At 42.5% G+C, this 13,025-nt stretch overlaps 1 protein-coding gene across 1 annotated transcript in view; it reads right to left on the bottom strand.

Moving 5' to 3' along the window:
• LOC145414937 (roundabout homolog 1-like) overlaps positions 1-6,733 on the bottom strand; it is a 13,566-nt gene extending 6,833 nt beyond the window's left edge. Inside the window, exons 1-2 of the mRNA XM_080284353.1 lie at positions 6,682-6,733; positions 1-193 (exon numbers count right to left, since the gene is read on the bottom strand). The exon at positions 1-193 is cut by the window's left edge and continues 386 nt beyond it. Of these exons, the coding sequence (XP_080140479.1) occupies positions 1-193; positions 6,682-6,733 (245 nt within the window). The remainder of the gene's footprint in view (positions 194-6,681) is intronic.
• Between the last annotated feature and the right edge of the window lie 6,292 nt (positions 6,734-13,025).

The following is a 13,025-nucleotide window of genomic DNA, read 5'->3' as shown; positions in this document are numbered from 1 at the left end:
CGCAGGAAGAACAGTGACCCTGAGGACAGAAGCACCCGGTGTGAACGCTGATCCTGTGATGACGTGACCACTTCCTCCCCGTCCCGGAACCATCGGATTCTGGAACTGCCCAAGGCAGCGCAGTTCAGAGTGGCGGGGTCATTGCGCCGCGCCACCACGTTGCTTGGGTGTTCCTTGATCACTGGAGGTGCACCTGTATGGGAGGCGTCATCTTTGTCATCATGATTCTCTCTTTCTACCTAAGGATGGGATAAGGTATGGCCTACCAAGTAAGGAAAAATGGAAGCATGTATTGTTAGGGAAGATTATTTAATACCATGAGACCATTAGTATAAGGCCTATATAATATCAAACACAACGTTCACTGACCACTTGAGGTCTGCAGTAAGTGTCCATGAGCTTTTGTAAAGGAACTGGGGTGTGTCCATTTTAGTTTTGATATGGTCATGAAAAAAAATAAAAGTTTCCTCCCAGCACTCGGAATGTAGGAACGAAAGAGAAATTAACAACCATCTTCTGAACCCGTGCTTTACACTTCGTACGAGGCGAATAGACGCTGAGAATATGACAAGGATAACATTGAAGAAGGCTCTCTCCATTCACCAAACTCTAAAAATAGAGAAAGCATACTTATAATACGTTAAAAAGTTGAAGATTGTGCCATCCAGTCAGACTGAATGGTAAGTTTGTCTAGTACCCAAAAACACTCATTCCTATCTTGTAACAACGTTCATCAAATTTCAGTGGGTAATCCAGTTCCGTCAGGTGAAAACAAACCCCCAGTCCTGAATATACCCTCGTTGAGATGCTTCCAGTCAGTGTGTTGTTAAATCCTTCAGTCCGAGGACGTATTTTTATGATTTATTCTTTCAACTACCGTATCAGAATTTTACTCAACTCTCATTTTAAACACGTAAATGAACACTGTTTCTAACCTCAGCAGTCCGAAAAATCTCTTCACAGAGGATTATAATGGTCAAAAACGGGTAAAATAAAACAAAATATTATATCATCACATTAAAGAGGTTACTGCACATATGAAAGGTTATCATAGTGTTGATTACAACTAATTACTTTCATGAGTCATTCAGTTTAGTGTTATTTTCTTCATTTAAACATGGACTCTACTATGGTTGTGAAAACTTCTCATAGGGAAGTTTCTCAAGTTATCCCTGCCTCACTCCAGCTTCCCCCACAATCCCTAAAGTCCTTTTTGTCACGCTTCTTTCATTCCGTCTTCCTCCATCATCCATATTATTCATTCTGTCAAGCTTCTCATATTCAATCCTTTCCCATCATCCCTAAAATCCGTCATGTCAAGCTTCTTTCACTCCGTCCTCTCACATTATCTCTAAAATCCCTCACGTCAGCTCTCCTTCTCTGATTTGTATTTAACCATCCATGAAATCTCTTTCGCCAGTCTTCCTTTATTTATCGTCTCTTGTAACCCATACAAACTTATATGGCAGATATCTTTCTCTTTATAATCTCTTCCGTTGCATCTCATTCACTCCATTTACATTTCTAAAATTCTTTATATTAACCTTCTTTTACTCCAAAATCTCACATATTACTCTTCACTCATTTCATCCATATTCCTAGTATCATCATCATCATCCATACATCTTTTCCCACCTAAGGATGGGATAAGGTCCATAGAACCAAAAAATATCTACTGGAAGGAAAACCAACAGAAATTTGCCCATTTCAATGGTTCGTGCTTTCATTCACTCATCACTGAACCCCTGGAATCCTAACTCCAACCCTACAGGCATAAACATCCTCATTCTAAAAATCTTCTTTCAACCTAAAATCTGCCACAGTCCCCTTTACTTAGCTCAGCCACATCCCTAAAATCCCATACATAACCCTCCTTCACCCCAAAGTCTTTCGCCTTATCCCTCACTCATTCTGTTCTGTCTCACCAAAGGAAGTTACTATTACCCGTTGCCCACCTACTCCATTTTGTCCAGTCACCTCACAACACTCTCCTATGATACTCTTCACCCATTTCATATAACCCCATCCCCCTGCATCTCCACACACACACACACACACACACACACACACACACACACACACACACCAGTCGAGCAGGGCAGTACTCCCGAGGTGGATGGAAAGCTGATGACAGGGAGTGCTGGAGCTCCCGTTTCATCAGCCCTCAGGACTAGTTCCTGACCATCCCCCTTTGCTGAACTTTTTCAGTGTCTCAGTTACACAGAGAGTAGGCCAGCATGCTCTCCAGTACAAATTTCTGTAACTATCTACACCAAACTACATGCACAGTACACACTAAACTTCCTAAAAAAAAAAAAAAAAAAAAAATGGCGTCTCTTCACCAAGCCTCGGAGTCCCCAGGGGGGGTGACCATAAATGCCCCCACCATCCGCCCCTCTCCCGGTGACGACTCGAGGTGCCTGGAACCACTGTCTGACTCTCTTCTTCATTTCTGCAACATTCGCGGCCTTTCCTCTAACTTTCGCTCTGTTGAGCACCACCTCTCCTCCTCTAAACCTCACCTTCTTTTTCTAATGGAGACTCAGCTGTCTGAGGCAACTGACAGCAAACCCTTTTCTGTATCCTCCTACTTTCTCTATACTCATTTCAAAGCCAAAGGTGGCTGTTGTGTATATATACGCAACGACTTATCTTGCTCTCGTGTTCCTGAACTCGATTCTTCTGAATTCTCTACACTCTGGCTTCGGCTTTCCTGTCATTCTCTGACTAAATATATCTGTGCTGTTTACTTATCCCCTAATTCTACTGACTATCAAAAATTCTTCAACTATCTTACTTCTACGATGGAACACATTCTATCCATTTCTCCTTTCTCTGAAATCTCCATTCTAGGAGATTTCAATGTTCACCACCACCTTTGGCTCTCCTCTCCTTTCACGGATCCACCTGGTGAACAAGCCTACACCTTTTCTATCCTTAATGACCTAGAGCAGCTTGTACAGCACCCTACCCGTATCCCTGACCGCCTTGGAGAGAGCTCCAACATACTTGACCTCTTCCTCACAACTAATCCTTCTGCTTACTCTGATAATCTTTTCTCTCCGTTGGGCTCCTCCGATCACAACCTTATTACCTTAACCTGTCCTATCACTCCAGTACGGCCTGTGGACCCTCCAGGGAAACGTTGTCTGTGGCATTTTGGAGCCGCGAACTGGGAAACCCTCAGGCAGTACTTCTTTTATTTTCCCTGGAATGATTATTGCTTCCATGGCCGGGAGCCATGGAAGCAATAATCATTACAGAGGTTATTCTCTCAGGGATGGAAGCATACATTCCTTTCCCATATCCTTTGACTAACGCAAGAAAGCCTTGGTTTAATCACGCTTGTTCTAATGCTGTCCACAACAAGGAGAGGGCCTACACAAGGTACCGGAACCAATCCACCCCTGAATCACATCATCTTTAAGTTTCTGCCCGGAATCGTGCTAAGTCTGTTCTTCGCTCTACTAAAAATAATTTCATCCATACTAAATGTTCTCAACTCTCCAACTCGAATTCTTCCCGCTCCTTCTGGCACCTTGCCAAAAACCTTTCTAACAACTTTGCCTCATCATCCTTCCCTCCTCTTTTCTAATCTGATGGTTCTGTAGCTATTTCTTCTACTGATAAAGCAGATCTCTTCGCACAGACTTTCTCCTCCAATTCCACCTTAGACGATTCCAGTACTGTTCCTCCATCACTTCCCCCCTCTGATTTCCTCATGGCTGACATTAAAATTTCTTCAGTTGATGTTTTTTCTGCCATCACTGGCCTCAGTACTAACAAGGCATATGGGCCAGACGGGGTCCCTCCTGTTGTTCTCAAGAACTGTGCTTCTGTGCTTACACCCTGCCTAGGCAAACTCTTTTGCCTTTGTCTGTCAACTTGTACCTTTCCTTCTTGCCGGAAGTTTGGTCTCATTCAGCCAGTCTCAAAGAAGGGTGACCACTCCCAACCCTCCAACTATCGTCCAATTGCTTTAACGTCTTGTATTTCAAAAGTTTTTGGGTCAATTCTCAATAGAAAAATTTTAAGGCATCTTTCCTATCACAACCTTCTTTCCGATCATCAGTACGGGTTTCGTCAGGGACGCTCCACTGGCGATCTTCTCACCTACCTTTCAGACTCCTGGTCATCCTCCTTTCGGGACTTTGGCGAAAGCTTTGCCATTGCACTTGACATCTCAAAGGCTTTCGATCGAGTGTGGCATAAATCTTTAATTTCCAAATTGCCCTCCTACGGTTTCTATCCTTCTATCTGTGCCTTCATCGCTAGCTTCCTTTCTGGTCGTTCTATAGCCGCTGTTGTAGACGGCCATCGTTCTTCTCCTAGATCTATCAACAGTGGTGTTCCTCAGGGCTCTGTCCTATCACCAACTCTCTTCCATTTATTCATCAATGATCTTCTAAGCTGTACATCTAACCCTATCCACTCATACACTGATGACTCCACCCTTCACCTTTCCATTCGGTTCCTGCAACGCCCATCTCAACAGTTACTTCAACAAACAAGGGATGAGTCTATGGCACACCTAATGTCTGACTTGGCCCATATCTCTGACTGGGATAAAAATAATGTGGTTGTTTTTAATGCATCTAAGACCCAGTTCTTACACCTATCAACCCGACAAAATCTTCCACAGGTATACCCACTAATGTTTAATAATATTCAGCATAATCCTGCATCATCCTTGAACATGCGTGGGGTTTCATTTACTCGGGACTTATCTTGGAAAGATCATATTACATCTCTTGTAAAATCTGCTTCCAAGAGATTGGGTGTGCTAAGCCGACTCCGCTCTTTCTTTACCCCTGCACAATTGTTGACTCTATACAGGGGTTTTATCCGCCCCTGTGTGGAGTACAACTCTCATGTGTGGGGAGGCTCCCCACATACAGCTCTTCTCAATTGGGTGGAGTCAAAGGCTTTTCATCTCATTAACTCTCCTCTTCTTACTGACTCCCTTCAACCTCTGTCTCTTCGCCACACCGTTGCATCTTTATCTCTTTTCTATCGCTACTTTAATGGTCACTGCTCCTCTGAACTGTCTGCTTGCATTCCTCCACCTCTACGACGGGCGCGTAGCACCCGTCTGGCAGCAAACTCTCATCCCTTTTCTGTCCAACTCTCTAATGCAAGAGTTAACCGTTACTCCCAGTCTTTCATTTATGCAACAGGTCAGCTCTGGAACTGTCTCCCTCTGTCTGTATTTCCTGCTACCTATGATCTCCAGTCTTTCAAACGCAGTGTGTCCAGGCATCTCAAAATGATCGGATCTTGAATTTGGCTCTCTATTGTATTTTGTTTTTCTCTTAGAGGGAACTGTTACTGCGGGCTCATGGCCTTTGGTTCCTTCTTCCTCGCATAAAAAAAAAAATTACCTGTCCCCCCCCTTCCTTCTCTCACCTGTGGTCCTCCACCCTACCCTCACCTGTCTCGTCTTTCACCTTTTCTCTCTGCTCTTTCTCGAATCGGTAAAATCTTTGGTCAAGGTTTATTTCCTCTTTATCAACGTTCGTCATGAAGTAGCCCACAGCTGGGGACCTGGTTATAAAGTTTAGTGTTATGCATCGTATTCTAGGTGAAGACTACAGCTCAAAAATTTCTTACCTGCCGAAATGACCTTTGTTCAGTCGATAGGTATGAATCCTAAGCAACTTTTTTTTCCTCCTTTCTCTCCACACTTAACTATAATCACGAGGTCAGTTCGTATGTACTGTACAATGCATCCGTTAAAAAATACAATAAAACATGTGATAGTAGTTGCTTTGTGAGATGAGCAATGATTCCTAATGTGTGAATGATGTGTGAATGGCTTGTGTGCCTTTCACTAGGTATTCTTTTTTATGCTTGTCTTACTTTGTCTCTGGATCCCACCTCACCCTAGATTTTTGGTGGGAGTTAGGGTTGTTAACATGTAATTAACACTACATAAACCAATATATCGGAAAAATGTGGTGACCCGACATAATTGGGTAGCACCAGTGCCTGTTTTTTTGTTTTTTTTTACGCGTCCGACTCTGGGCAAAGGTTTCAGGGCCTATTCCCAAGTCCCAGTAGTCCTCCTTGGGGCCCAGTAGTCCTCCTACACCTCCACATGTCACCATTTCGGCGCTAACACCCACCATCCACATTGAATACATGCTAGGACTGTCTCATACAGGACTGGTGTACTGGTATTAGCGGGGGTACTTTTATGACATGTCGGCGGGTCATCTGATAGATCAGAAAAGTCTGCTTTTTCAGAAATTCAAGTCCTGAAACTGTTCCCTGCCCCAGCCGGGATTATATAAATGTCCCTCAACTCACTCTCTGTCCCTTCAGTAGGAAGATGGCGAACTGTAAGATGAGATAAGGTCAGTGTGCAACCCACTGGGTACACATTCAGATGTGCCTGGGGACACAACAACAACAACAACAGTTATTTACCGGACCATTGTCTCACCTTTACCTATTGCGAGCTTAAATTTTTAATGAAACTGGCGAAGGCACATTTCAATAAATTTATTTGTCATCCGCACTGAAAAAAAAAAAAAAAAAGTAATAACATTTGAAGACCAAAACATTTGTTATTACGATGCAAAAGTTACATGCGCCATCAGAGTGAAAGGACTGCACTCAGAAATATCATCTGACGTACGGAGGATTTAACAAATAAATTTGTATTTAGGTAACACCAACCTGGCTGAGCAGCGACGAGGCTGAGGCACACGAACAAAACAAATGCATCCATGGCTCCTCGACCAACTACTCCACGCACTCTCACTCTCGCACTCACTGCCGCCGGAATCACAGTAATATTGGCAGCTCTCATCTTCTGTTCTCATCATGAAGCACAGCTCACTGGGGACCTATTTTCAGTTACTACAGCAGCAGTGCAAGTACTGAAGTGAGTCGGGTTATGTGGCTATTTTCCTTTTCAATTTCTCATATAAAATTGGAAATTTTTACAACACAGGTCACTGCAGAACACATCATTAGGAATGCCCATAACACTAATCATAACGACTGGCAGCATGACAACGTTCCAAAGCAACAACGAGTCTCAGTGAACGTCTTCGGCTATGGTCAAGAGCGTAAAGATCCCACATCCTGCCTCTGCCGGGTCTGCTCTCACACTGCTGATCCCCTGCTGGCCTGCTATGAGCGACTGAACGGTGAGACCCACACAGGCAGACAGGGTGGCCGAGAGGGGAACAGAGGTAGGGGGGGAAGGAACGAAGAGGAGAGGGGGAGGAGGTAAGAAGCAGTGAAGGACAAAAGAAAACAGGGAGTAGGGAAAAGTGAGTAATGAGGAAGGAGAGAGGGGAAAGGAGGAGCAAAACGGAGAGGAGGTGGGGTAAAATAGAACAGAGAAGGGGGGATAAAAAAGGAGAGAGGAGGAGGGAAGGAGGGAGAGAATTGGAATGAGAGATGAGAAGAGTGGGAGGTCGAGAGGGGGGAAGAAGCAGGCGAGGAAGTGAAATCGGAATGACTGTCAAGGGGAAAAACTGATCAGGATGGAAGGAATAGGGAGAGTCAGTCTAAAACTAGTGATTTGGAGAATGGTAAGACGAGACTTGGGAAAACGGATGAATTAGTAGATGAATGGGTAAATGGGAGTAGGGGAGAGGTAAGGAGAACGAGAAAGGAACAAGGGGGACGGGGTTAGGGAAGTGGGAGTACTAAGCAGGGACATGGAGAGAGGGAACAGAGGAGAAGAACTAGAGAATGGGGAGTGTCAGCAGCGAGGAGAGACAGGAAAGTATAGGGGTGCAAATGAATGAATGCAAAGAATCAGTGATGGAAGAGAGGTAAAGGAGGACGAAAAGGGAGGGGAAACGCTAGGAGGGGGGAAATGGGAAGGAAATACGAGGAATTGACAGAAGGGAAAAGGGGGAGGTGAGTGGGGATTGTAGAAGGGAACTAAGAGAAAGAGGCAAATTAGGGATGCCAGAAAAAGAAGGGAGGGGAGAGGGGAATGGAATCAGCAGAGGAAACTGAGAAGAAGCTGGGAGGAGGGGGGGCAAGGGAAGTGGAAGGAAGAGGAAGAGAAAGGGAGGGGAACAGTGGGGGAGGAGGAGGTGGGCGGGGACTACAAAAGGCGGGGCTTGTGATGGCTGGCAGGCGGGTGACAGTCGTGTGGACCAGGGTTGCCAAGGTTGCGGTTTTCCCGCCAAATTGGGCTCGTTTTGAAGCTCTTCCGCGGGCAGATTTTACCGGTCGCGGGTTGCGGTTTTTTGGGCTGGTTTGAAAACTGTCGCGGTTTTTTGGGCTAGTATGGAGTTAAACAACATCACGACAATATACTGAGAGAGAGAGAGAGAGAGAGAGAGAGAGAGAGAGAGAGAGAGAGAGAGTGTGTGTGTTTAAACATATGGCGGAGAGAGACCCCCTAATACTCCCACAGGGACCAGTGGATGCAGCCAGTGTGGAGACTCCAGAGAGAGTTTTGTTTTATCCCAATTATCGTTGCCAGCAAGCACTGCTGCAGTAGAGAGGATTTTCTCTCAGTATAATTTAGTGAAAAGTAAATGAAGAAACAGACAGCAACATGAAACAGTTGAAAACACTCTTCATGTTAGAGCAATATGCAGACATAAAATGTGTTGTAATGATTTCACAAACAAAATTATGTTAGCAAATTTCACATATGACGTACACAGCATCGAAACACAGTGATGATGATCATATAAATTTTTGAATAATATAAGTGTGATGGAAAGTTGACTCAGAGGGAGAGAAAATACCTTCATTTGCATGTTGTATTACCTAGTGTAATGATAAGTATATTTCAACAGAATCATTGTTGTTTTATGGGCAATAGTGTTTTTATGGCAAATAGGGAAAGTTTAAGTGAATCAAGTGATCATTTCAGGCATTAATAGGGACCTATATATGAATTATTAATAAAAAAACACTAATTTCGCATAATAAGAGGATTTTTAAAATAATTATTGGTGTTGGGCTACTTTTGGGCTGGTTTTCAGTTGGGTTTCCACGGGCAGAGCAGGGTGCGACTTGGCAACCCTGGTGTGGACAGAGTGAAGAAGCAGATGTGTGTGTGTGTGTGTGTGTGTGTGTGTGTGTGTTTTAGGACGTCTTAGTCACTTTGGCTGTGGTATACGATTATGTAATGTAATGTATTCCTGCCTTAGCCTTTTCGCTGCTGTATTTGCACTGTACGTAGGGGCTGTATTCAGACTAATGCCACATGATTTGTATTCAATTAAAAGGATATAAACTAACAATTTTCAGCAAACTTTTTCGCTGCTGTGGGCATACTGTGTTACTATACTGTATTCATACTCTCTCTCTCTCTCTCTCTCTCTCTCTCTCTCTCTCTCTCAACAAAACAAGGGACACTTTTCTTGGCGCACCCACCCCAGTCGCATCCACCACACCCGCACATTCCAAGAGCTGTCCCTTGTCTTTGGACACAATCATTAGGCACACATCAAACATACCTCAGACACACCCCAGATGCATACCACACTCACCTCAGGCACATCCCAGGCACTTCCCAGTGGGTGCCGCAAAAATAGCTGAGAGTGAAAGGGTGAAGCTAAAATATCTACGGTTGCAATTTGCCACATTTCACCCTCCATAACAGGTATAGCGATCCAGTGAGTGACACAGGGACTCACACTGAATTTGACCGTTCCTCTAGGTGCGACAAAAGCTAACCATGGGCAACAGTGCAGTGAAAATTTCAGTTCATTACCATCCTGCTCTGATATCACAAACTGAAAAGAGGTAGAAAAAAGTCAGATTTAGGATAAATATTAAACAGTTATCAACTAAATGCTCTGTGCAGAATGGGTCTTTACAGCCATTCGCATTTTAGATAAATCTCTGACACTGTCGGACTCATCCCACAGACAGTCACACCCACACGTGCTCCATTTTCATTAACCCTTCTAGTACGAAAACTATGAAAAAAAAAAAAAAAAAATCGTTTGATGGTAACAACCAGGAAAAATAAAAGACGGCGCTGCATAAACGGTTAAGTCGCTCTCGAAAAAAAGGAAAGGAAACCCTCATGTTTCCCATCACTCTCGCCCACGGCTCCCCAAACTCTTCAGCTCATTGATCTCCTCCTCCAGTTTCAGATTATTCATCAACGCCCAAGCGTTTATTAAATGAAAGTAGTTTAATAAATTCTACTTTGATTAGATAATCGTATTACGAATAATGATAATAGAAACAACAACAACAATAATACTAATTATAAATAATAATAATAATAAATGATGATAATAATAATAATAATAATAATAATAATAATAATAAATGATAATAATAATAATAATAATAATAATAATAATAATAATAATATTGATAATAAAAATAAGAAGAAGAAGAAGAAGAAGAAGAATGCGACTTCATAAAATTAGATGATGTTTAAAATATTTAAAAAATTAAAGATTTAACATACCATTTTTTACTGAAATAGTTGCTATCATTAATGGGAAGGCTGCGTCTAGTGAACGTTAACAAGGGCAGTGATATTTGGCTGAAGATTGGTGAGTTTTAGTCATAAGTCACCACGCTCTTCCAAGTTTAGTACAGTATGCTCCTCTGCTTTGTTAGAAGTGCATTGGCCTGGCTAAACCAGCTTTAACCACAAAGCCGAGGGTATTTAGCTACAGTATTTACGTTGCTCCAATAATCACTTAGGCTTTTACTTCTGAACAACGCTTTTGCGTCGAGGTCCATAATAATTTGTAAACGTTCTTCCTATTAATGAGAGTTAGTGTCTGTATTTACTATATCCAAATCAAAAAGTGTAAGAATCCAGTCAGGCACGTGCATTTTCTCCAGGTCCTCAAAGTTTACTTAAAAGTCTTCGCTTAATTTTTCAAGGTGCTTTGTGTATGTCTCCAGGTCACTATCTGAAATGTTTTCATTTTCTTCCAATTGCTGTAAGTTTCAAAAATAATGAAAATTTCTACGTGCTACTGAAGCTTCGCATAGGCCAGTTTTGGCTTGGAAGCCTGTTAGAACTGTCCTGGCCTTAATAACACATTTACCCTGCAGACGTTTCTGGAAATTTAAATTTTGAATAAAGATCTGCCAAATGTAACACATACTTCCTGAACTGTTTTAACTCTTCACATAGTGATGGTTTACATCTGTTAGAAACTGCACAGTTGTTCGTATAAGTCTACAGGTCTTCTCAAGCTATTACTCCTAGACAGCCACTTTAGTGTGCAAAAGTAATTGATTCAGAGTTTCATCATTCTTTCCACACAGCATTGTAAACAGTAGCGAGCTGAATGGATGCGCTTTGATTTTATTAACTGTTCTGATACGCACTATCAAGGCATCATGCAGACCACTGAGTTTCTTGGGTACAAGATGGTGTCTGTAAAACACAATGAACAGTACGTACATCAGGTACCTTTTTCTTCAACAAAGTGGCAAATCCTCTGTAGAGGTCGACCATTCCTGGTGCACCATCAGTAGCCACTGCAGTAATATTGCTGATGGGTATACTGTGCTTCTCCAAATGCTTCTCCAAACACCGAAAAATTGTCTCACCTTTTGCATCAGCTTTAAGATACTTGGTAAACAAAAATTCATCAACAATGCACTTTTGAGTTGGACTGTAATGCCACACATAGGCCATAAGAATATTTGAATTGCTGAAAGTTTACTCATCGAGGTGGAGAGAAAACTTGGAGTGTTGAAATTCAGGTGTCAAAATTTTTTCCACATCATCGGCCATCTCACCAGTTCGTCTTTGCACTGTATTGGCACATAATGGCAAGCATTATACGACAGGTTGAGTCTTTCTTCATAACAGTTTGTCATCTTTTTAATTGCTGGAATTATGATATCATCAACTGTATGCGACTGTCCTTTCTTTGCTATGGTGAGGGAGATACTGTATGATGCCTTCAGTCCTTCATTATCAACATTGGCTGATATTATGAAAAAAAAAAAATTATCTTTATAATTGGTTCATTTTTTCAGTGCCTTAAAATAACGGTAATCTTTGTTTCCTTATCAGAGGGAACTCCTTCAAGGGGGTCTTTCATCTTCGCAGGTTTCATGGCATCATTACTGGAAATCTTTTCATATAATAGGCACATGTGCATTGTTCCAATGGTAAACGAATTGATTAATCTAAATTTCAAATGGTCTTGTGAATATTGTCGGCATTTCCTTTTGATATCAGCAGCTGCCATTATGTTTGTCAGTAATTGCACAGCACCCACTTCACTGATACCACTCCTATTGCTGTGGGTGATGGAAATGTACTGGCTCTCCAGATTACAGAGTCTGGGTTCGTATGTTGTGGGGGGAGTACGCTCAGCAAGCGAGGTAAACAGCAATACCAAACGTACGTATATCCTTCCTGGGACGGGGGGAGATGAGAGAGGCAAGGGAAAGGTGGTAGGTACAGGGGTGGGGGTACAGATATACAGGAAGTGGACGGGACTAAGGTTATGAAGATCTCATGCATACAGTTAAGACACGTATGCTTATCCAGTATTGGTAAAAGTAATACACATAGCTATAGAAAATCAAAGTAATTCATCGATGTGAAAGAAACATTATAATGGTGTGGTCATGTCATGTGGTTCTGCATAAAAGATAACTTAAGATACCAATTTGTTTCAGAAAAACTAATCTAATGTGTATGAAAAAAAATAATTATACATAAATGATGTAGCAATTATTTGTAATTTATTGCATGATACTGCATGTGGCTACTTAATTCAAATTTCTTATCCGCATTTCAGCTTTCGACACAGTAGATTGATTGAGCCCCAATCGACCTTCCATCATTCATTGACTCCCAGTTGACCCCTAGCCAATTACTGACCCCTTGGATAGTCCCATCGACGCATGGGGGTAGATACTGACCGCTCTGGGGACCCCTGATCTAGGTAGTCTTGAAGGTGAAGACAGACTTTGTTGTACTAAGTTAAGTTTATTAGGAAGAAATTCAGACAGCGAAGCGATACGTGGTACCCTCTCAACTAGCTGTGCAGTCTACTTCTCGTCCCTTACCCCAGCTGCAAGACTTGGTCCCC

The sequence above is a fragment of the Coenobita brevimanus genome, chromosome 13 (assembly GCF_032717465.1).
Source record: "Coenobita brevimanus isolate Jiangsu-jjx chromosome 13, ASM3271746v2, whole genome shotgun sequence".
Lineage (NCBI taxonomy): Eukaryota > Metazoa > Arthropoda > Malacostraca > Decapoda > Coenobitidae > Coenobita > Coenobita brevimanus.
This window is presented reverse-complemented; position numbering and strand designations above follow the sequence as displayed.